The 25,802-nt window shown below is 39.5% G+C and overlaps 1 protein-coding gene across 2 annotated transcripts in view; it reads right to left on the bottom strand.

Moving 5' to 3' along the window:
* Nrdc (nardilysin convertase) overlaps positions 1-25,802 on the bottom strand; it is a 65,468-nt gene that overhangs the window by 22,614 nt on the left and 17,052 nt on the right. The window contains exons 3-16 of one of the 2 annotated variants that reach the window (XM_055628784.1): positions 24,205-24,314; positions 23,262-23,331; positions 23,038-23,119; positions 21,819-21,972; positions 16,494-16,567; positions 13,464-13,559; positions 12,096-12,218; positions 7,712-7,769; positions 6,850-6,923; positions 5,687-5,756; positions 2,302-2,379; positions 948-1,068; positions 808-866; positions 476-530 (exon numbers count right to left, since the gene is read on the bottom strand). In XM_055628784.1, the coding sequence (XP_055484759.1) occupies positions 476-530; positions 808-866; positions 948-1,068; positions 2,302-2,379; positions 5,687-5,756; positions 6,850-6,923; positions 7,712-7,769; positions 12,096-12,218; positions 13,464-13,559; positions 16,494-16,567; positions 21,819-21,972; positions 23,038-23,119; positions 23,262-23,331; positions 24,205-24,314 (1,224 nt within the window). The remainder of the gene's footprint in view (positions 1-475; positions 531-807; positions 867-947; positions 1,069-2,301; positions 2,380-5,686; positions 5,757-6,849; positions 6,924-7,711; positions 7,770-12,095; positions 12,219-13,463; positions 13,560-16,493; positions 16,568-21,818; positions 21,973-23,037; positions 23,120-23,261; positions 23,332-24,204; positions 24,315-25,802) is intronic. The other variant, XM_055628785.1, reaches the window with a different exon arrangement.

Genomic DNA, 25,802 nt, shown 5'->3' with positions numbered 1-25,802 from the left:
CGTCCAGTTCCCTGGATTTTAAACAAACCTATGTGTTTGGCAACCTCAATTCAAATTTACCATATCCATGAAGACCTTCAAGCAAGGAAGAACTCCTCTCCCTTAAATTCCCAAAACTCAAGCATTCTTAAGATTACACATGGCAATTACTATTGAGTGGAACATCTTCACAACACGTGAACCCCAAACTATCAAATTTCATAGCAAGCTCTCTTTCGAATGTTTATCAAAGGAGATAAACAAAGCAGGTGATTTACATAGAGAAATGTTACACATTATTAACTATGTCATGGGCCTAGTCTTGTCCTGTAACACCATAAACACTTAAACCGAAAGTGTCGATGCCATCCTGTGATGCACATGACAGAGCGGGCACAATTAAAGTTCCAGCGACACTTCCACAAAGTGGAACAATGGTCACACCGCTGGCAACTTTTTCACACATAACATGCAAAAACAATTTGACTTCTAATACCTGTTCTTGGTAGTGAAATTCATTATCCTCAATTTTCTGAATCTCTTCAAAAACTCTGTGAAGAGAACATGACAATTCACAAGATATATTAAAAATTCTCATTACAATCACTCATAAGAAAAGAGGCATAAAAATTCAAAGGAATGAGTAAATAAACGTACAGCATTATAGTCTATACTCAGATGTAGAGGGATCAGGATACAGAGCCAATAAAGGAAAGAGTAAAAAATGACAGAACACCGTTTTGTAAAATAAAGCATGTCTGTTGGCAGTCTGCAATCAGAATTGTGCTAGGATCGGCTCTTGGTTTCATCCTAAGAAATATTTATTACCTTTTCTCTGGGCCTAGCTTCTGCAGCATTTTTAAATACTGAAAGACAGTATGGGCAACCTAGAAGCAGAACATTTCATTAGTCTTTGGCATAAAGCAGTTATCTAGAGAAAAGGAAAACAACTCCACTTAATTGGTTACCTCATAGAAATGCTCATATCCTTCATCAGTCAACGTAATAGAAATGCTGAACACAGAATAAGTAGAATTTTGCTCAAAACCTGTCTCACCGTTTCCACCAAACAATGCAAGAGCCCAGCACCTAAAGTTGGGAAAACCAATCTAATCAGTAAGCCTTAAGTTAACAGAGTCAACATTTCTGTAAAATTCTGGAGCCTGAGCTTTTGATGTGAACATACATTTTTAAGTGTTAAAGTGGGCTTGTTTGTTTGCGACCAGGTCTCACAGACCGCCCCTGCAGCAGCCTTCTGAGAGCTGACATTACAGAGTTGTAGCACCACACCCAACAACAGTATGTTTAAAGTTCAAACTTTGGGAATACAGGAGTTACAGTACACTTGGAAGTCACCAGAACCAAACAGTAATCACCTTCTCCTGGCTAATGGGAGGACCAAAAGCTACTGTAAAACGTAAGTATTAAAAAACATAATTCTTAATGAAACACAGTAAAAAGCACACAAATTAACCATATTTCATAGCTACTTGGAGCTGTTTCACTTATCGTCTTTGATCTCGTCTCCTAAAACACACAAAATATAACCCAACTCACAATTTCAAGTGAGTTCTTTGAGACTGTTATATGCTACATGCTTCGCCCAATGAAGCAGCAATGGGACTAACAATGGGATCGTTTCTAAAATAATGCCAAAAACTTGGAAGTCATACACCAAAATGAAGAGCTTGCAAGCCCAACTGAGTTCCGTAAGAACGGTCACGCATACCTCAAAGCACATTGTGTATGTGAAAAGGCTCACACACACACTCACTAAAGTTCACTAAAGTCACTTAAGTTCTTGGCTATACCCACCCTCTAAGCTTCCGTGAGTGTTCTGGCACACAATGAGATCTTAGTGTTTCTATAAAACTTTCATCTATCTTTTCAGAGTTGATTAAATGCAGGAGGACAGGTTCTACTAACACAGCTGCATACACTTTTCTTAACTCCACATATTCAGTATGATTTGTCCACAGTTCACCTTTTGGGTTGGAAACCCTAGAGAGCTAAAACATTTAAATAATTGGCGTACTTACTCAAATTCTTTTATTAGAACTAATCTTTTTATATAATTACGGAATCAACTGTTACGTTCATGTATAATTTCAATTTTGTAATTATTTCCAACATAAGCTAAAAAGACAACTTATAAGAAACCTTAAAATTATGGTCATTAAAATGAGCTGGTTAATTGCTATGACTATGATTCTCATTTTGATTCCAGACCTCATGGCAACTAAAGCAAAGGAATGCATGGTAAAAACCCACTCTTTTTATTTAGAGATTGTTACAGAAAAGGCCTAATAATTGAATACTTGCTTTTTTCTAAGGTAAGAAAGAATGCTGCCTTTGCCTTCATGTCCAACCAGCCAGGAAATATAATGAAGTGGCTTCACCCTTTAAAAAAAAAAAAAAAAAAAATTAAAGGTCAGAAGTCAAAAGAAAGTCAAAAGAAGGTCTAAATATATAAGGTTTGAGAATCTAAGCTTATTCTTATAAATTTAGTAAACTCAAAATTGTCATCAGTTAACAGCCACATTATAAAAACAGAAAATGGTAAGATATATCATGTGAAGTCACTAAAAGAGCAGAATTATTCCAAAATGTAAGCTTGCTACTATATATATATATACTTGTGTGTATATACATATATATATATATATATACACATACACACACACACACACACGTGTGTGTGTACACACACAGCCAATAAATTATACAAAAATTATATAAAACATTATATAAGTGTGTGTGTGTGTGTGTGTGTGTGTGTGTGTGTGTGTGTGTATAATTTTAGTAAATTCACATAAAATGTCTTTTTTTTTTGGGGGGGGGGGCTTCTCAAGACACGGTTTTCTCTGTAACCCTGGCTGTCCTGGACTTGCTTTGTAGACCCGGTTGGCCTCAAACTCACAAAGATCTGCCTGCCTCTGTTTCCCAAGTGTTGGGATTACAAGTGTGCACCACCATTGCCTGGCAATATTTTTATATTTTGAGGTTCTCTCTCTCTCTCTGTGTGTGTGTGTGTGTGTGTGTGTGTGTGTGTGGTGTGTGCACTTCGTTGGCCTAGCTGGTGAGCTCCCCAGCTCCCCAGCTCTCTCCACCATAGCACAGATTATCATCTTAGAACACAGTATGAAATCAGCACCCAGAAGCAGATTTTTACAAGGCTCTCATCATTGAATCGAGGTCGAGGATTAAAATGTTATCTTAAAGGTTGGGGAGTCCGAGTCTAGTGTCAGTTTCCCTCAGGAACACTGGATCTTAAAGCAAGGGTACAACTTAGCGCATTTTTCTTTTCCTCACCATCTGGTCATCTGCCGTGTGAGTAGCTCACCACTTACTACGCACAGAACCTCATGGAACGGTTTTTACCAGGTAACAACAGTCAACGTAAGCACAATTCCTTCAGCATTAGTTTAAGTTATGTTCCCCAAAATAAGAGCTATTCAAACACACACACACACACACACACACCACCACCACCACCACCACCACCACCAAGAGTAAATCTAATTAGGTTTCAAAAGTCATTTAAGTAGTATTTTGTAACATAATGAACATAGAGGGACTTTTGGTTCGGGCTACCAAAATGTAGTAAGTTCTTGAAAAATCAAGGCAATATTTCAGTTCTGCTAAGCAATTCTCAAAGCGTCCACTATACAGGTGAAACTATGACTGGAGTTGCACGAACAGCAGCCGGCTCAGGGGAAAGCAGCTATGAAGAAGCTGAGTGAACATCTGCATCTGCACAGAACTAATGTCGCCGCGTTTGGCAACACTGACGGGAAAACTTCTCTCCGTTGAAGTTAACTTACTGAAAAGCCACATATTTGGGGCATAAAAATGACTGATAATGAAATGTTAAATAAAGCATCAGGCCTTATAAAAATATCTGGATGGCAACAAACAAAAAGCTACAACATGTGACTTTTTATAATTCTCAACCCTTCTTCAAGTATCAGTGAGTAAGAGGGGTCAGACAGTCGGTCTCAGCAGCATGTGTTGAGATCCCATCCGCAGATTCGGATCTTTCTGGTTTTTAAAAGATGTGTTTACTTTTACTTTATGTGTATGGCTGTTTTGCTTGCAAGCGTGTGCACAGCACACGCACGCAGGGCTTGTGGGCAGAGAGGGCATCACATCCTCTGAACTGCAGTGATCAACAGTTGTGAGCCGCCACACGGCTCCTGAGAATCAAGCTCAGGTCCTCTGGGAGTGCAGCAGGTGCCCCTAGCCACCAAGGCATCGCTACAGCCCAATATATTCAAGACGTTAATGCCCGAAGGATCTAAAAATAAGCTACTAATATCTGACACATCTTTGAAGACAAAGACAGAGAACATTTTAGCTAATACCCTTTAGTATTAGTTTAATAATGTCAACATTTCTTAACATTCATAACTACATATCACTAAATATCACTTTTTGCTATATTATTCTTGTAAGACACACTTTCCTGCCTTTTTACTATATCCGTAATGTTTTTATTAATTTCAGTGGACTTGATCATTCAAACATTCTAACAAGTAACAAAACAATTTCTTACTGAGCTCAAGCAATGCACACTGCTTCTTTTCCTTCTGCTGGGTTTGCCCTCACAGCTTTGCTTTGTTGGTAGCAGTGTAGAAAAGTGAGATGGGCTGTGAGACAGTTCCAGAGTTAAAGAGCACATACTGCTCCTACTGCACAGGACTGGACTTCTACGCCTTTCCCAGCATCCATTTTGGAAAGTTTACAACCACTAGTTAACTCCAGCCTAGAGGCTCCAGCACCCTCTTCTGGCTCCACAGGCATGTGCACTCGTGTAAATACTCAGGTGCAGACGCTCACACACACATAAGTTAAAAATGAATGTAGGGGTCAGTCAGGGCGTGATACATGCCTTTAATCCCAGCACTTGAAAGGCAGATGCAGGTGAATCTGTGAGTTCAAGGCCAGCCTGGTCTACAGGGTGAGAAGCAGGTCAGCCAGACCTATACAGAGAAACCATGTCTCAAAAACAAAATAAACAAAAAATATTTTTTAAATAAGCTAAATTTATATCAATTCATTTGCATTTATTTAATATAAAGAATTTTAGAACTGACCACTCCTTACCTAAAAACAAAACAAAACAAACACTGCTCAGCTGTGCTGCTCAAACACACATCAACTGGTATTTTTATCCCACTTTATATAATCCCCTAACCCACAGAAGTTAATCTTTGGAACTTAAAGCTATTTAACTTTCACCTTTGACAAGTAAATAAAAAAGACATACCATGGACAAATAAATCATAAATTAATATATTTTATTCTACTACTAAAAAATTATTAGAAAAGCAAACATTAATATCAAATGTCTAATTTCAAAGACTCAAGTTAAGTAATTCATTACAAGAAAAATGTAGGGTTTTTTGTTGTTTTTGTTTTATTTTGTTTTTTTAGACAGGGTTTCTCTGTGTAGCCCACGCTGTCCTAGAACTCACTCTTTAGTGCTGGGACTAAAAATGTGCACCACCACACCTAGCTTAAATTCTAGTTTCTACACCCAGAAAAACCATGAAATACCTAAGAGTTGACAATCTATTAGCTAAATTCCAGGTTAAAAGACAGCTGAGTTTTAAACATAGAAAGCCCAAACTTAAACTGCTGAGTCTTCTCCAAAACTTCGCCCTGCCTTCCGTAGTTAGTGACACAAATCTCCCTGGACTCTTACCTGTAGTGCTGCTGCTGCGGGGGAAGGGCCCACGTGATGGTCAGGGCATGAATTTTTCTGATCGGAACAACTAAATAAAAATGTCAGAAGAACTGCTGTAAGTATTTTTCTGTAACATTGTCTGTTAAAAGGACATTTTTTTTTGTTCAATATATTTCATCCTCCAGTAATCACAGGATGTTAAAATGCAGCTGTTACTTCATGTTGACAATTTTCTAATCTGAATAGTTGTTTTAAGCAAGAATGAAAAAAACAAGAAGAATGTAAAATGCATTTTTAAATGCATAAAACTCATTTGCATTTAAGTCTTTCTGCTTCTGTTTCTCACAATAAAATGTGTGTACTGGCTAAAGTATTTTTGGAGACTATGAGTATAGGAATAGAAAATCTGAAGCTAGAAACAACAGAAAATACTCTGTTGGAATATCTGGCTTAGCAGGATGAAGCCTGCAGCAGAGTGAGTGTGCCAAAATAGTCACTGATCACAGGAAGTGAGGAGAGACTGACAATGAGGTAGAGGGGAAGCAAAGAAGAGTGATGGCAACTGGGAGAAAGAAAAAAGGAAGAAAAACCTATCATGATTAAAGGAAGAGAGAAAAGAGGAGATCTAACAATGTCTCTGTCACAATCACTTGGGAAGTAAATAGGACATGACCATGTAACAGCTCACCGAGCCATTACTATAGATGCCAGATTGTAAAAATAAAAGATCTGCATATATTTAAGGAAATGTTTTTATAATCGCTTTTATTTTATGTTAATTTACCTGTAAAGTGGCAGAAACTTTTTTCTATTAAGAGTTAAAGCTGCCTTTTCCTGATACCTGCAATCCTCTTAATTTAACAAATACCATTCTGTATAATAAAACTTTAGAAATTAACTTTCAAAGTACTTTCTCTCTTCTGCCTTTACTTTCTTAAGAGAAAAATGGACAGGGTGGGAGGAGACACGAACAAAGGGCACATGGGAAAACAGGGAAGCATGAAACAGGCCAGGCAGCAGCAGGGCACCACAGCCTGTCAGTGGCCTGCTGTCTACCCCATTTAGAGCTCCACAACCATCATTTCTGTTGTGTTTTGCATTTTCAAGAAAGCTGGCAGTCTTAAATTTTGGGGAATGTGCTAAAGTTACTTCCAGTAATTTTAAGCCTTAGGTTGACAAACCTCTATAAAGTTTGTTAAATGCTGGTGTGTCAAAAGGATCCGTTAAATGGCCGAAGTTTGGTTTAGGTAACCCACTGAAAATGAAACAAACACAAAGATTTAATTAGGAGACGCCTGGACAAGCAGTATCGTCAGGATGCATCACCAACGGACAGGCATTTATGAGCAACCTACTCCACAGTGCTGGCTAAGCGCATCTCTGGCACGAGCAAATGGGTTAGAATCCTAACTGCACTCTGCCCGTCACTTCTGCATCAGAGGGACGCTGCCCTAAAACTTACTGTCTCTTTCTGTGCCCATTTATTTCCAGCTCTCCCCTATAGAATGTGCTTCCCTAGGAAAGCTGTATCAGAAATAGTATTTTAATGTAACGACATATATGGAGTGATAAAGTATAAATCACCATCATGTACAAGATAGCTTTTTAAAAGGGAACAATATTTCACATTCCAAACAACTGAAAAAAGGAAAAAAAAAAAAGATACTTTTCAAAACAAAGTTTGTTTGGAGAGATACTTGTACATGCTATGCCTTTCAATATGGTACTTTCTTATCATAGTTCCAAATGCCCTGGACAGTCACAGAAAAGTGAAAAAGTAAATGTAAAAAGAATCATAAAATCCTCAGAATTACTGCTTCCTGAAAATTTAAATGCATGTATTTTTGAACTAGAGAAATTATAGGATAGGTTGCCACCTTAGCTTTCTACTCAAAAACTATGCAATCTTGACTAAGTAAACTTCCTTAGGTCTTAGTATTATAACCTTTCAAAAACACCAAAGGAAAAAAACCTTTGGGACTCCTACAACAGATACGCTCTTTAGCTGCGGAGACCCAGACCCTACAGAAAGTGACTTCTTACTTGTTCGGTATCTGAGAGAAGATCTCCGTCACCCACTTTTCCAAAGTGTCCAGTGTTTCTTGAAGGAGGCCGGGAGGGAGGGGTACAGGAGAAAAGGATACACAATGTTGTCAGTCAAAGTCGACGACTGTGGACATACTGGTGACTGTTTCTTACATACGTGAGTTGGCCTAATGCTGACTGGTATTAACCAGTCAGGAAGAAAACTGGAAGGGTATCAACACACAAGCAAACCATATGGCACCCACAGTTTCATTTATCTCTAATTGCTCACTGACAAAGTTAGCAAGGGCACACAGGTTTAAAAACACAAAACGGTTTTGTTTCCCACGAGGTAAGCGTGAAGGGGCAAGAGACACGGAGGATGTCAACTGTCTTCCTGCACCCACCCCAGAGTACAGCTTTTAAGAGATTTTCATCTTCCCCGACGAGGCTTTCTTTCTTCGGCATCTTTGACTTCTTCCAGACCCCACCTGCACACCTACTTGATATTGTACTATATATGCTGAGGCATGACCCACAAGTCTTCTTAGGTTTCGGGTATGTACCTCAGGGTTAATCGTCATGTCAGTTTGGGCGGACTTAGAATCTAAAGACACACCTCTGGACATGCATGAGGGTATTTTTGGAGACATTTAAAATAGGGAGACCTACTCTGGTTGTGGGTGGCACAATTCCGTGAGCCAGTGGTCCATAATGAATGACAAAGTGAAAAAGGAGGAAGGCAGCAGAGCGCCAGCCTTTGCCAGACCTCCTGGTCTGCAAGGGATGGGAAGAGGACCAGCGACATGCTCCTATTACAATGAGCTCCACCCTCGACACAAGCCAAAAAGCCTTCCTTAACTTGCTTTTGTCAGTAATTTGTCACAGCATTAAGAAAAGGAACAAATACAATGCATGATTTCTAACTTTGGTTCCTTTCCTAAACTGCATGTCATCTTTTGAAATTTCTAGTAAAACACAAGATGAAAAAGACAATCTTTCATATGTATCTAAGTGTCCCGTCGCTGGACAGTGTTCATTTCGCCCACACACAGAAGCTGCAGTAACTCTCAGTAAGCCTGTGGTTTTGCTCAGTGGCAGACCTTGTAATTATCATGAGAAGTCCTGAGCTTAATTCCCAGAACTTCAAAGAAAAGAAACTCAAGAAAAAGTTTAAATATATGTCTACATATAGAGATGTACAAATGAGACTAACCAAGTTTTGAATTTAACCTAAATGACTTTACAGATATTTGAGTTTTTTGTTAAATGTGTGTGTGTGTGTGTGTGTGTGTGTGTGTGTGTGTGTGTGTACACTCATGCATACCACTGTGCATGTGAGGTGGTCAGAGAACAACTTGCAGGAATTGGTTCTTTCCTTCCAACCATGTTGGTCCCAAGGACTGAACTCAAGTAATCAGGTTTGGCAGCAAGTACCTTTATCTGCTAAACCACTTTGCTGGCTTTATAAATATATTTTATTTATATATATATATATATATATATTTGATATTCTGTGTGTGTGTGTAGAGGCCAGAGGTTGACATTTGCTGTCTGTCTCAATTGTTCTCCACCTTTTTAAATTCTTCTCTCATACATTAAATCCCAAACACTTTTTTTTATAGTTACTGCTACCTACCTTTAAAAACTATTTTTAATTACATTTTTTTTTTTTTTTATTTCATGTGTGTGAAGGTCTACCATGTAGACTGAATTCACACTTGGTGTTTCACCCACTGAGCCATCTCACTAGCCCCTCAACCTGAACATCTTCACAACCTCACTGAATCTGGAGCTTAGCGATTCTACTAGACAGGGCCGCCAGCCAGTCCCAGGGACCCCCATAGCTGCTTCCCCAGTGCACTTGCCTTTTACAGGTGTGCTGGGGATCCAGACTCAGGTCCTTACGCCTGTGAAACAAGCTGTTCAGTAACTGAGCCATCCGTCTCCCCAGGCCCAGAAAAGTGGCTTGCTAATAGTGTAATAAATGAGAAATCCTCAAATTTTAATGGAATCTAGATTATATGTGATTTTTCATCAAAATTCTATTGTTTATTTTTAAAATTTACAATAAAACATGGGAAGCTAAGGTAGGTGAGGCTTTTTGAGTTCAAGGCCAGTCTGGTCTACACAGTGAGGTCCCAGGTAACCAGGGAAAACCAGAGATATCCTGTCTCAATAACAAAAACCTGAAGTAGGTATTAATAGGCATGTCAAACAGGAAAAGAACACAAAAAAACAAAACATCTGGGTGAATAAAAATTCAAACGCATGAAATAATTTGCAATAAATTATAAATTAATCTCTGTACTAAAAATAAGCAATGTCTGTTACAATAATATAAAAGTAATCACATTTGTAGATTAATTTTTGAAAAAAAAATGTTCCATATGTAACCAGCTTTGATCTCAATTTTAAAGAGATTTGGGCAGAGTTTTCTAAAAAGGAGAGTCATATTTGGGAGGATCAGCTCTTCAAGAGACGAAATGTGCAAACTATAATGAATTGTCAAAAGGGGCGGTTTAAAAAAATAAAAAATAAAGGGGGCAGTTTAGAAAGAGATTTTAAGAAACCTAAAAAAGGTTAAAACCCCAAAAAACCAGAAGAAAACTACTGGAGTTTCTTAACTGAGTCACACAGGTAGCCAAACAGAACCACAGAGGAAAGGAGCAGGGGCAGTCTTCAATCTTCAGCCTTAAAATACTCGTGCTATCACTATAGGATTGCTCCCAATCATTTCATAGGACCTTAAGTAAGAATGAACCAACAACTTGCCCTGTGAGTTTATTATCAATATGGATTAAATATACAACCACAAAGATGAGTCATCTAAAAAAAACCCACAACAGCCAAGGTAGGTGTGGTGGCACATACCTGAAATCACAGGAGGTCAAGGCTACATGTGACCCCATCTCAAAATGAGTATCAGTAGGGGGCTGGAGAGATGGCTCAGAGGTAAAGAGCACTGGTTGCTCTTCCAGAGGACCTGAGTTCAATTCCCAGCACCCACATGGTGGCTCACAACCATCTATAATGAGATCTGGTGTCCTTTTCTAGAGTGCAGGTATACATGCAGACAGAACATTGTATACACAGTAAATAACAAAAAAAAAAAAATCTTTAAAAAAAATGAGTATCAGTATACTCATAAACACTTGAGATTAGTCTAGGAATAGAATAGACCTATTTCTATGAGAAATAATTTATGAGATATCTCATATTTCTGTGAACTTGGCCATTAGTTTGTAACATAAGGAAATTTTAATTTCATTCCGTTCTGAAAATGTTTTATTTTAATTTATGTACAGTGGTGTATGTGTTACGTGTACTGGTGTGTGGGTGTTGGTGGAGGCCTGACGTGAGGTGCCATAGAACTGCAGCCACAGGTGGTTATGAGCCACCCAGGTCTAGCTCACTGCAAACGCAAGCGCAAGCACAGCAAGCACTCTTTGCGGGGCCATCTCTCTAGCTCCAAGGGCTTTCTGTTGCTGTTTTGGGGTTTTTTGTTGTGTTTTATTTTGGGTTTTTTTTTTTTTTTTTTTTTTTTTCTGGTTTTCTGATTTTTCTGGTTTTGAGACAGGGTTTCTCTGTGTAACAAAGCCCTGGATGTCCTGGATTCACACTGTCCACCAGGTTGGCCTTGAACTAACAGAGATCCATCTGCCTCTGCCTCTGCCTCTGCCTCCCAAGTGCTGGGATCACAGGTGTGCACCACCACACCCAGCTCCAGTTTTAATTAATGTCAGATAATGAAGTAAGCAGTGGTCATGCTGACTCAGACACACACCCTATGAGAGCGGCACAGCTGAGCCTGGACAATGTGGGAATGCTGACCCCTCGGTGGCACCAAAACAAAGAGCAGCAGCACACGTCAACCCCTGTCACACATAGCCGAGATTTCATACACATTAGAGCCGATGACAACCGTTCAAGCACCATGAGAGCTTGAAAAAAAGGGCGAAACCCTACAATACCGTTACTGGAGTAGATACCTGTCCATATGGACATGATCAGCTTCACACAGACGCTTCAACAACGGAGAGTGAACTACCTCAGCAGGAATTCGCTACCATTAACTTCACGTAGTTATGCTCTAACGCAGCATCTTAACTGTTTACATTGCTCTCTGCTGTAATTATGCAACGTTTACCTACGTGTACATTAATTTTATCTTTTTATAGATCTGTATACATTTCATGATAGTAAACAATATTATCCACATGTATTTTATTCATGACATCTAACTTTTTTTAAAAATTCCTTTTGATACTTCTAGACTACATGTTTCATCTGCAAGTTTCTCCAAAACACTACAAACCTCCAAAAGTAAACTGCATGTGTGTGGACTCGGGCTACTCAAGCCCTGCTGACCAAGGGCTGGAGATGTAAGAGAGAGCACTACCTTTCGACTGAACAACTAAGGTCATGTAGTGAGCAGAGTAGTAGCGCATCCAGAATTCTCTCAGTCTGGCGTGTGTATCTATGTTATTCTTCTTTGGTTCATGCTTGAGCGTCTCAGCATTTCCTGTGAAAAGATGAAAAAGATTAAAAATTACGGAACTAAAAGTAGTTTATTAAAGGTCTTCTATACCAACAATGTAATCTTGCAATGAATGCAAGATTACAAAACCTGTGATATTACCCAAGTAACCCAAAAATCTGAGCTGGCATGTAATGATAGCATAAGCCAAGAGACAATTCTGAAATAGATGCATAAGGAATTAATCAATGGTTGGAAAAACTTCAACCACAGACAGAAATTGCCTAAATTTCCTTGCTGAATAGTCTAGTATTGATTTACGTTTTCCCCTCTGAATTATTTTACTAATATCCTATCTAATTCTTAAAAATAAAATATAAACAGTCAGGATGCCCTAAGTTACAACAACAGAAACAGAAAGTATAAGAAAACAGCCTTTAAATTACATCAGCTCATCCTGGGCCCCATGCTATGACAGGATTAATAGGTTACAAGTGATTTCCACCAACAACAGAGGCCATTGTGAAACACAGGTAACAGTTCAACATCTTACCAGTTAAACAAAATTAGGCCACAGCTCAAAAACTATTAAGAGAAACCATTCTGAGTGTCTGCTGGTAAGTGGAAGCATCAGGTTGAGGTGCAGACCTTTACAATCAGATAAACAGATACTCAAACCCCCCATCAAATATTTACTACCTTTGTGACTTAAGGAAATTACAGACAGCTTCCCAAGCATGCTTATTAGCAAAGGTAGGATTATCATGGTACCTACCTCTCAACACCGGGATAATGAGCAAACTGTATGATCACACATAGCCAGACAGCAGTCACAGAACGTCCAACTCTGTCCTAGCAACACCCAGTGCAGGAGAGCCAGGCACAAGCATGTTCACACCTCGCTGTCTCAAGTTTCCTAGATGCACCCTTTCAAGATGAAGAGCACTTATCTATTTTAGCTAAGTTTCAGCTTCTTTAATTTCTCTTTCCTTTTGGGTGGTTTGGGTGGGTGGGTTTTGTTTTCTCATTTTCTTGCTTATGACAGAGTCTCGTATATACCAGGCTGGCTTGTGGCTGAAGATGACGGTAGACTTCTGATCTTCCTGGCTCTACCTCCCTGAGGAGTTAAGAACGTACCTAGCACCACCCAATTGTATGCAGCTCTGGGGCTCAAACCCAGAGGCTTATGCTTTCAAGGCAAGCACTCTACCAACATTTCTAACCTCCTTATCACTCTGTCTTGTTTTTAGTGTTCCTTACCTAAGGATAAGATAAATTATAGTATCTTACCCCAAAAAAATTTCCCCATAGGATGTCCAGCTCTAGCGAGGCTCCCAAACAACATTTCTTTTCTGTTTGCATCAGAAGGTCTTGCAAGCTGATATTCTGTCAGGTTTAAAGAAAGATTTTCAGTAAAATAAAAGTTTATTTTTTTCTTGGTTGACTAGAAATTCAAGCTTATAGAACTGAAACCAAGGCAGTAATAAAACTGACTTTAAACATGTTATAAAACTGAAGTTGGTAACTCAATGACCGAAATTTCATCCAATCACTTATCAATCATTCTGAGGACAGTGATCACTTTTCTAGAGTTTTTCTCTTATCTTCAAACGAGGCAGTGTAATTAATAATCTGAATGTTTTAGCTCTAGAATGTTAGGTCTAACAATTCCCTGAGGAAAGCAATAAAATGCTACTTCAGTCTTTGGATCTGAAACCTTGGTCATATATTTTGTTTAAACATCATCCAAAGCAACTATGTTAATAATAACGTATCATGGTTAAGAACAATTACTTTGAAGTCACAAGTATCTTTGCTAAAGCAATAGTTTCAATGTTTTTATCTCCCTAAAATTCGTATGTTACAACTTCATGAGGACTGTTAAGCGTTCAGACCATGGATCCTCAGGAATGAAATGAGTGTACTTATAAAGGGATCCCAGCGCTGAAGAGATGACTTGGCCACTGAAGGCTCAAAACTAAAATGACACAGCAACCCAGAGAGCTTTTTGTTATGTAAAGGTGACAGTGTACAAAAATCAAGAAGCAGGCCCTTGCAAGACACCAAACCTGCTGGTGCCTTCACACTGGCCTCCTTAGCCTCACAACGATGAGGCGCTGCTGTAAGCCCAGAGCCTCCGGTGTTGTGCTGGGGTAGCCCAAACCCTCCAGGACAGCCCCAACATCACCTGTATCACTCAACTCCAGACTCTGAGCAAGTTATCTAATTTTTCTGATTCCATAAAGGAACCCAGCAAGATCAAGACCATATGACTCTCAATTAAGATTACATAAGATAGTCTTTCAAAAAATATTACTGAAAACCTACTGCTCATCAGCCACAAAAAAAAAAAAAAAAATCATTGGAAACAGAAATGTTAATGAAGGCCCTGTACTAAGTTTATATCCTCATAGGGAGATAGGCAATAAAAAAACAAGCATGTCTGTGCTAGTAATGAATACCCTAAAGGCTTTTTTCTTTTTCTTTCCTTTTTTTAAGACACACAAGCAAAGCTTTTATTTCCAAATACAGTCACATTCACAGAGACTAGAATTGAGTAGTTAACATACACATTTGGAAGGAACAGATTTATGCACAATATAATTTCAAAATTATTTGCACACTGAGTTATCATTTAATTAGTTTAGTGTCCTGGTTTATGATGGATGTTTCTGTTTCTAGCTTTTCCTTTCATTGATTGCAATTTGCCTCCTCTTTCCCTTCCACTGGGCTAAGGTATATGTGTGTACATGCACAGAGCAGTACATGTGGGGATGTTGGGGCAAAGCCCGTTTCCTGATCTTTCACATGTGCAAATATGTTAGCTGACAAAGTCATAGGAACTTAGATATGATAAAATCAGGAACCCTGAAAAGGAGAGGTTACTCTGGATTACTTGATTCGATATTACAATAAGGGGCCATAAGAGTTGGGGATAGGAGGATCAGAAAAAGACTGTCAGATGCAGAGATTCCAGTGAGGGTGAAAAAGGAATAAAGAACAGATTGTCCCACTGAGTCCAAAAACACCAGCATGCAGCCCTGAGGAAACATTTAGACTTTGGACCTCCTAAACAAGATCACTTGTTTTGCTTTAGCCACCAGGCTTCTGGTAATTTGTTCAACAGCAACAAATAGTTAACACCCTAGACATGAAAACATATCCATAAAAATTGGCTGGTCGATAAAAAAAAAAAAAAAAAAAGACAGTGTAAATATCTGAACACTCAGAGAATACATTCTGCCACTTGGTAAATTAGTAAGTTTTTGGACCTTCCCTTTACCCCAACCACTAAGATGCACTGTGTAAGCAAGTATATGTGCTTAACTGAACGTAAGAATTATCATTAAAATGGCTAAAACTTTGTTCTCTTTTTTTGAGACATGGATTCATACTGTAGCCTGCCATGGAAGTCAAGTCTCTCCTCCTACATATACTTTTCCAGTACAGGGATTACAGGAATACACCACCACAGTCAGCTCAAAACAGCTAACGTTTAAGAGTAATTTCTCCACGATCTTCTCGTAGGAACAAATAAATTCCAGTAAAAGTCTATTTGAGCCAAAGTGGCGGTGCACGCCTGTAGTCCCAGCACTCACAGAGGCAGAGGCAGGTGGATCATTGCAAGTTTGAGGCCAGCCTGGTCTACAAAGGGAGTCCAGGAAAGCCAAGGCTACAGAGAAACCCTGTCTCAAAAAAACAAAAATAGAAAAAAAAGAGAGAGGGGTTGGGGATTTAGCTGCGTGGTAGAGCACTTGCCTAGCAAACACAAGGCCCTGGGTTCAGTCCTTAGCTCTGGGGGGGAAAAAAAAAAAAAGAAGTCTCCTATTTATTTTTCAGCATTGCAAATAAATCCCCAAAGTTAAGAGAAATTATCAGAAAGTAAATGAAACTACATTTCCTGCTGGGGATTTAATTTCTTCATCCACAAACATATCAGTTATTTTTTTTTAACAAAATTCAAGCCACAAGAATACACACACATGACTGACACGTAGTAAAAGACAAATATAAATGTGTACACTTGAAATGGAGCCTCAGAGAGAGAAAGCGTCTCTTCACACATAAAGAGTAACTGGACTTTTGAAGATCTAAGACCTAAACATTAGCTTTGAGAATCCAGCAGCCTTTCAGGGTATGGCAAGTTGATCCTGAAAAGATATTTACCACCTTCAGGACTAAATTTGATGCTTCTACTTCAGTGTTGCCCTTTGAAATATACAGATAAAATGACAGTTTTGAAAAGAATGAAAAATGCTTAACATTTTGAAAAAAAAAGAAAAGAAACAAACTGTTACAAAACATAAAAAGTTTCTTCACCACTGTCAACAGCTTCAACTTCTCTGTCAATGGCGTCTCTGATCATCAGTGGGTGGATGAAGAACTGGGCCCATCTGAAAAGTACAACAAGTGTTTCCAGGATTGTTCATGGTCATACAATATCTACTGTAATTATCTATTTTTACTCTGTTGAAGAATTACCTCAAAATCTACACGATCAAAATAATAACAATCCATCTAAAGCCCACAAACCACTTTGTTTCTTTGTGAAATAAAATACTAATTCAGAAAAGTACTTAAGACATAAATTCACAGATGGAAGCCTTTTCAGATTATTCCTATTCTATATCCTGCCCTTTCTTTGTAATGATAAGGATCAAAACTCACAACCTCCCATATGAGAGGAAAGCACTCTGCCACTGAGCTACTGCCATGTTGCCAAGGCTGGCCTCTAACTCACGATCCTCCTGCCTCAGCCTTCCAAGTAGCTGACATCAGACTTACAACACCCCCAGCTCTCTCTAATACACAATCTTTATAGCAATCCACATGTTTGCACTAAAACTAAGCAAAACTCACTCTATTCACTTAGTAGCGTTATAATATGAATGATATTTTAAGCTACAAAATAAAAATTAGAATTTTAATTTTATTTAGTTTTTTTTTATGTATATCAAGGTTTGCGTGTGTGGCATGTATATGCACCATGTGTGTGCCTGGTGCCCACATAGGTCAGAAGAGAGGGTTGGATCCCTTGGAACTAGAGTTACAGATGGCTGTAAAGCACTGTGTGGCTGTAAGCAATCAAACCCAGGATCTCTGCAAGAGCAACAAGTGCTCTTAACCAACTCTCCACACCTTAAATTCAGAATTTTAAAGCTATTGATATTTAATTTAGCCACAAAGTTCTACTGCTATTTTTCTTGTATGTGTGTGTGAGAAGGGGCGGGAGGGACAGGGCTGGAGAGAATATGAGTGAACATGCAATGCACACGGGGGAGTCGGAGGACAACTTTCAGGAACACCCTGTCAGGGCAGGGCTCTGGTCCTCTGGTTGTTTCTGAGGTGCTGCACCCACAGGGTTAGCTGACCCTAGAGCTTCCAGGCCCTGGATGGCTACCCCCGTCTCTGCTTACAAGTGCTGGGGCTGCAGATGCTCACAAACACAGTGCCTTTTTTCACACTAATCCTAAGGCCAGATGCTCACAAACACATCTCATTTTCTCACACTGACTCTAAGGCCTGAGCTCAGGTAATCGGGCTTGCGCAGCACACACTGTCACCCACTGAGCCATCTCCGTGGCCCTGGGTTTCTCAATATAATTTATTTACTCACGTGAACTGTTACACAACAAGTTTCATATGTAAGTGCCATGTATATAAATGTATAATAACGTGATAAACACTGATTTTATTTAAGCATTTAGAACTATTTGCTTGTTGAGACAGTCTCATGCTACAGCCTAGCCTAGCCTTGTGCTGTGGCAATCCTCTTGCCTCAGCCTATGCAGTACTACGATTACAGGTGCAAGCCATCACACCTGGCTCTATTTTTGTTGTTTTGAAGTGGATGATCTCACTGTATTGCCCCATCTGGCCTGGAACTCCTGAATTCAAGCGAATCTTCTGCCTCAGCCCTCCGAGTAGCTGCAATTACAGATATGGGCCTGCACCCTTCCCTAACTGGTCTTTCCCCAATAAAGATGAAACACTTGAAAGACTACCTTCCTGAAATCTTTTGCTGTAACTTTGATTTGACTTCTACACATTCATCAAACGTTCACATTCTTCCTAACACTTAGTATACCTTGAATAAAACAGGAACTGTTTTTACTTAGTTCTAAGAAAACAAAGTCATGCAAAATACTTCAGATAAAACATAAGCAACACACAAAGCAGCGAGGAACAACCACAGGCACAGTGGCTCTGGGGCCACAGCAGCGCTTCACAGTTCTCCAGGCAGTCGCCCGCTCCCAGAGGCTCACAGCACTAATCCCACACATGAAATCAAATACTGGATTAAATGGTGATCACCTGACAAGAAAGCTAAACACAAAGGGAAATTAAAAATAAAGTGAAGATGTTTAACACAGGGGATTAAACATAGGACCACAAATGAACAGACTGCTCTTTTTTAACTTCTCAAGAACTAGTCTATGTTTTGCCACCAAAGTGAACAAATACCATCACTTCCATTGAGAATATATGTTTTTAGCAAAATAATTTTGTTCCTGAACTTTATATAGTTGTAAATACATGGTATGCAATTGTTCATGTATTGTTCAATGTAAAGGAAGTTTAATCCAGCAACATGGCTGCTCAGGCAAGGGATCACATCTAAAGACCTAGCTCTATGTGATCTGGCTGGAATAGACACACCCTTTCTACACAGCTTTAACCCCACACGATAAAAGATTAGCGTCTAGAAGGAAGCAGGCATGTTTGACAGGGACATCTAATTGAGGGGCAGACAAAGTGATGAATCAGAGAATGATCTCACAGATTGAATCAGTCAGTTTGGAGAGTTTGGGCCAGAACAGCGGAGCTGAACCAACCAGCGTAGTTCAAAAAGAGGTAGAATGGTGAGTTTATTCAGCAGTAAGTCTCAGAGGCTGAAACACTCTAGACCTAGGTTAACAGAGGCTAGAAATGGAAGCCTTCGAGGTTCGGATTACAGAAGATTAGATTGCACGGAGGCTAGAAGCTTCTAGGCCTAGGCCTACAGATATTTAGGACAGAAATGTTCTGGCCTCAGCTATAGTGTATTCCTGTAGCTTGGGTACAGCTCTCAACTCATCCCCTCCTCTGAAGAAAAAGCAACTTTCACAATTCAGCTCAATGCTATGATAGTCTACTCCTCCACACGGGCAAATGTGACTGCAGGTTATTTTTGTTGTTGTGACAATGTTCACTGAAGTGAATTTATGCATCTATTCCACTGCTGTTTGGCAAATACCTGGGCTTTAGAACTAAGGTATTACAGACACCACTACCATAAGTTAGTTTTCATACTGTGTATTTGGTCACATGCAGAAGTTTTTCTAAGTATTTAACCAGGAAAGAACCTCAAAGACTCAGATGCACATGCATTACCAAGTAACATCCAGTTTTCTCGACGTGGGGGTACCAACACACACTTGGGGAGTGGCCTGACCCCATCGTTCCTCTACAGCTTTACTTTCCTTTGATACTATCAGAGTTTCAACTTCTCTGTAACTTTTCTGATAGTTAACTCTCACAACAGTTTTGATTTACATTTCCCTAATTCCTAGTAAGACTGAATAGCATTTTATAAAGTTATATCAGGAATTTATTTTTTAAATGCTTATTCAAGTTTTTTTTCTAGATTGTATTTTTTTAATTCTAACAATGCATCTAATATTTGTCTTATATAATATCAATTTAAATCATATTAGATACTTACATACAAAAGTCTAATCAATTTTAAAAAAATCAATGACTATTCAAAATATAAATCCTGTTAGTTATTCATTGCAAAAATACTCTTCCATACTCTTAGTTTACTTTGTGTTTTTTTAAACAGAGAATGGTACTGGGATCAAACCTGAGCCTTGTTATCACTGAGCCAGGTCCCCAGCTCCCCAGTGTCTTTCCATGAATACCATTTCCTTTATATTCACTGGTTGGTTTGTTACTCTTATTTGACAAAGCTTACCTAAATTGCGGCTCAAAAAAGTTAGCTGTTTTGTCCACTTTTTAGTCTATAATCTACCCAGAACATTTTTTTTTGCATGTTTTTGAGTTAAGGAGTCAATTTTATTCCTATATTCATGGAAATTCAATTTTCTTGGCACCATTTCAATAAAAAACAAACCCTTTACCACTTTCTCATCGTGTCTTTGTGTAATTGTCCACACTGAACTATTTCTGTAATTTATTATTCTATTTGTCTTCTTGCCAACACCACATGTTCAAACTATCACCAAATATAATAAGGTCACAAAGGCTGACATTTTCTTCAAAGTTTCATAATTTTTGTTCTCACATTTAAATCTGTGACACAATTTAAACTTAAATTTTGTATACAGCTGAATAAGAACTTTGGTTCAGTTCTTTTGCATGTGGCTGTCCGGGTGTTCTGGCAGAGTGCTAAAAGTCCTTCTTCTCCTACTGAGCTTCCTGGCCCTGTCCTACACCGGCAGCAAGTGTGGTGGTTTGTTTCCGGAGCCCCGGAGCCCCGGTGCTCCGCTGAGCAGTGTCTACTCTCATGACAGAGACACATTCCTGGGATTTCTGCAGCTCTAAGTCTTGGGGAAACGATAGTCCAACTTGTTTTAAATATAACCTGGGCTACTTTTTGCTTTTTACTTTTTCCATATGAATTATGAGATCAGCTCACCAATTTCATTAAAGGGGAAGCTAAAACTACTCGGAATTGTTTGGAACTGTGGTGGCCCCGTCCTTAGTAATACTAAATCTTGGCTCATGGCATGGCTTCTCATCCACACTTGGTTTACTTATTACTTATTGGTTGATCTTCCATTATTCCAAGTCTTTTACTTCTCTTTAAGTTTATTCTGAAGATGTCATTATTAAAGAAGCTATCTTCTTAAATTTGCTACTGGACTTTTCATTGCTAGTACAGAAGAAAATGAGGGCACCGGGGAAGTTGGTCAGTGGTTAAGAGAATTGATTCTTCTATCAGAGGACCAGAGTTTGGATCCCAGAACCCATACCAGGTGGCTCACAAACACCAGTAACTCCAACTGCTGAGCAACACACCTGGCCTCTGATGTGTATGGGAATTCATCCATATACCTGTGCGCGCGCACACGCACACACACACACACACACACACACAAAATATCTTAAAAAATAATGATGAAGAGCTGGGAAGATGTCTCAGTCAATAGGGTACTTGTCACATAAGAATGAAGACCTGAGTTCAATCCCCAGTACCACCTAAAAGCCTGGCATGGAACACACAACTGTAATTTCAGCGCTAGAAAAGCAGAGACAAGAGGATCCCTAGAGCTTGCTAGCCAAACAAATTAGTGAGCTCCAGGTTCCTGAGAATTCAAAAAAATAAAATAAACAAAGAATGGAGCCAAGTGTGGTGGCACATGTCTTTAATCCCAGCACTTGGGAGGTAGAGGCAGGATCTCTGTGAGTTCAAGGCCAGCCTGGTCTAGCAAGTGAGTTCCAGGACAGCCAGGGCTACATAGAGAAGCCCTGTCTCAAAAAACAAACAAAAACAAAAAAGAAAGGAAGGTAGGACATTTAATAGTTTGCTCTTTTTTCCCCAAATATTTTGACCGTTGTAGAGAACTAGACTACTTCTTGAAAATACCATAAAACGTGTTCAGTATTTCCATGTGTGTAATGTTATTAAGAAATAGTTACCTATCCAGGGCTTCCTTGAAATACTTTCTCTGGACATCAAACTGAAAGACTGTACGTTCACAATCCGTTGACGCGTTATCACTACCTCCATGTTTCTTGAGGAAGGCGTCAAATCCATTCTCATCTGGGTATTTCAAACTACCCATGAACACCACTAGATGAAGAAAAGAAAAGTCACATAACACAAAGAAACAGACGGCATTTTATTATCAACGATGAACGTTTCTATGCATAGAAGATAAAGTCATATACATATACAAACAATGGCTGTATCTCACTAACACTGTCACATTGATGCTGTGCCACATTGTGCAAGGCTTCTGTGGTATCTCTATTCCAAGAAAACCCAAACATTTCCTTGTAAAAAACAAATAATCTGCTTATAAAAAGGGTAAAAGTTAAACATAAGCTTATGTGCAGATTAATCACTACCACAGAAAAGTTGTCAGGTAGAAAGTTTGCTTTCAAATAACTCAGAAACTAAACCCTTTTTAAATGACTAGTGCAGAAAAGTAAGTGTGTGTGTACATCCGCAGCCGTGGAAGGCCCATCCAGTTTCACGGAGGCGCACTATGGCTAAACTCATGGCTCTTTTTTGTGGCATCTTAACCGTGCCTTTTCATTACTGTCTGTATTTTCCATGCTCTGATGTCCCTGGGTACTATCAACACAGAAATAAGGCTATTCCAACCAGAGCAAGCCGATTCCTAGAGAATGGCAACTATCTCTCGCTCTATTCACTGCACTGTAGCCAAATAATGATGTCTATGGTTAAACAGGTTTTGGGCTGGGAAGATGGCTCAGTGGTTAAAGCACTTTCTGAGCAAATGTGAACTGGGGTTCAGATCCCTAGAACCCATGTAATATGCCAGGTGGGTGTGACAGCCCACCTGTAATTACTTTCAGAAGGAAGAGAGAGAGGCTCCCCAGAGCAGGCTGGATGTGGTGGCTAGCCGTATCGGCAAGCTCTGGGCTTGAGTGAGACCCTACTTCCGTGAATGAAGGACACACTGCAGATGGTACCATTTTCATTCAAATCCTTAATGTAAGTGTGCCTCGCTGAAAAGTCCTTCCCTATAACTATTCCTAAATCAGGCTTCTCTTCTTAGCTTTTTGTTTAAATGTACGCAGTTAACCAATTACTCTTCTCTGAAATCAACTAACACAAACTTGAAGGAGAAGGAACCACACCCAGGAATGATATTTTACAAGATCTTACTGTGCTCCAAAAAGTGTGCCAGCCCAGGCAGGTCATCTGGATCAGCAAAGCTCCCGACTCCAACACACAGAGCCGCTGCAGACTGCGGTAAGCAGAACACATAGATACTTGAGTCAATCCTAAAGCAATACTAGCACCTCAAGGACTCAGTGGAGAAGTTTTCCAACAGAAAGGAACAGAATGCTTTCCCTGGGAACCAGGAGGAGCAGCAAAGCGAAACTCACCAGCACTGTGTCAGTTTCGCCCTGCTGCTCCTCCGCTTGCCATCCTGCCAAATGCTCAACAGGTGCAGACCTAAAGGAAAAAGCAGAAACAGACAGAGACAACGGGAGAGGCCGGCCACCCAGACACCATCTCTGTTGCTGATTCAGGACTCTGAACCAAATTTGTTCCCTGAGTTACTAGATTTTGGAAATCTGCAGAACCAGCTTATCTGGGTAGAATAAAGAGCTCTAACCGATTTAAATACTTGTGCTCAGTAATTCAGTAACAAAGTGTGAACTTCTCAGCATGTCACACAGACAGTGTTATTACTAACATGGGGTGGGGGGGGGCAAAGTAACAGTTCAGGAGGCACATTTAAACCAAGAAAACGCTGATTCAGGGATAGTTACAGGGAAAGACTTCATCTAAGTACTTATATTAAGGATTTGAATGAAAATGGTATCTTCCTCAGTCTAATCAAATAGTACGTAAATGGTTAAAAGAGGAAACTTTTGTTATTAAAAAGCTACAGAAATAGGTTTAAGAGGCTTTTTAGTTCTTCTGTTTGCACTGAACACACATATAGATCATGTATTACTTATCAATGTACATTTGCCAAATTCCTTGGGAAAATTTGTTTTATTATCATCATCAGTTAAAAGTTCTTTTAAGTAGAAGAAATACTCAATTTGAAAATATAGAAGTAAAAATTAACTTCCAACTTTGTCTCAGTCTTCAGAATTAATCCACTGTGAAGTACTGTTCAGTCGGGTTATCCTGGTAAGAAAGCATGTACCCGGCACAAAGCCAGCCTTGTGCTTTGAGAAGAACCAAACAGCCTCACCTGATACTGTAAGTCCCATTTTTGAAGACTTAGCACATACGCTCATTTAAACATGGAAGAATATCCACGTCCTCAGACCACAGTCTAACCTGTTCTGTGATGTTTAATAGATGCCTAACCTGCTTTCAGGTCCAACCACCCCACAAAGATTTCTTGTGTCGACCAGCAGGGTTGAAGACATTTTTGAATAAGTTGACTTAAACCACAGCAAAAACAGGTTCTGCGATTGCTAGAAAAGAAATTCATACTTGAGAATTTTCTACCCAAAAAAATTTATACTTGAGAATTGAGTTATAAAACTCAAAATTATGAACAAATCATAATTCAAATATATCATACTTAAATTTCAATCTTGTTAATTTATTAATTTTCAGGTCAAGAAAAACTTCTTGCAAAGGACAGAAACGGGGATAATTCTTAAAATGCTTCAGGAGAGTAATTAACTTCTGATTAGATAAGATATTCCAAAAGCTAACAGATATTTTTCTTCCCATTTTATTTATTCATGAGTTATTTACCTTAAATAAGGCTCACATTTCTCAAATAAAAATTATGTCCTAAAATCACTTCAGAACCAATGCAATTCTGAAGGCACTGTCACATAAACTAACTTGCTCGTGTGCCCTTCCAGATGCTCACACACCCACTCAGCAGAAGCCACTCCCAACTGTTACAGTCAAGGAATCTTTTCTTCCACCAGGGTACCCACCGCTTCAGCACCAAAATGATCTGACCTGGTCAAAACTAACTGCTTCATCAAAAAAAGTGCACACACAGGAAAAGCTACAGGTTTTTATACACAAAACGACAAACAGAAACTTAGTGGTAACAGTCTAAAATTTAATAATGCTGTCGTTTTGGGAGCTAAGCTAGAGCTCAGAAGTGCGCGCACGTTAGAGTGGTGTGAGAGAAAGAGGCCAGTCAGCAGAAATCACCCGAGCAGCCAGGCACACGCCTAGCACTAGCATCAGGTGCATTTTATGACTTCTGAATGTCTCCATTCTACTGCCGCTCTAGGAAGGCTTAGAAATAAGCCCATTAATTCCCAATTTGCCTATAAAGATTTTAGACTAGTCTACCAAGTGGCATACTTTACAAATTTATTCAGTGTTTGAGTTTCCCCTCTGAAGTTCTCCAAGCTAACACAACTTAGCCTACTGGGTGACACACCAAAAAAAGCTTCTTTAAACATCACTCAGTCTACCAAAAATTTTGGTGAAAAACTGGTACACTTTTACAAGGAAAAAAAAAATGAGTCTGGGGGTAGTGGTGCATGCATGGCTTTAATCCATGCCCTCTGGAGGCAGAGGTGGACGGCTCTCTGAGAGTCCAAGGCCAGCATGGTCTACAAATTCCAGGCTAGCCAGGGCTACATAGTAACATTTTGAGAAATTAAAAAAAGAAGAAGGGAAAGAGAGAGAGAAAGAAGGAGAGAGAGAGAGGAGGAGCAGGTGAGAAGAAGGAGGTGCACATGAGCTGGAGGAGGAGGAGGGACTGGCAGGACCACTTCACTCTAAGCGTGCAAGACCAGCAGGGACAACCAAGGGAGACTGACATCCCCAGACAGGGGGTGGGGTGGGCAGGCACGACAGTGCGTGCCTGTGATCCCAGCACTCTACAGAGCACTCAAGGCTGACCTAAGTTAAACAACAAGCCCTGGTCTCAAACACCAGCACTGCCCACAGTCATTACTGCCTCTAACTTACACTGTCAAATC

The sequence above is a fragment of the Psammomys obesus genome, unplaced genomic scaffold (assembly GCF_907164565.1).
Source record: "Psammomys obesus unplaced genomic scaffold, mPsaObe1.curated_primary_1811, whole genome shotgun sequence".
NCBI classification, from domain to species: domain Eukaryota; kingdom Metazoa; phylum Chordata; class Mammalia; order Rodentia; family Muridae; genus Psammomys; species Psammomys obesus.
This window is presented reverse-complemented; position numbering and strand designations above follow the sequence as displayed.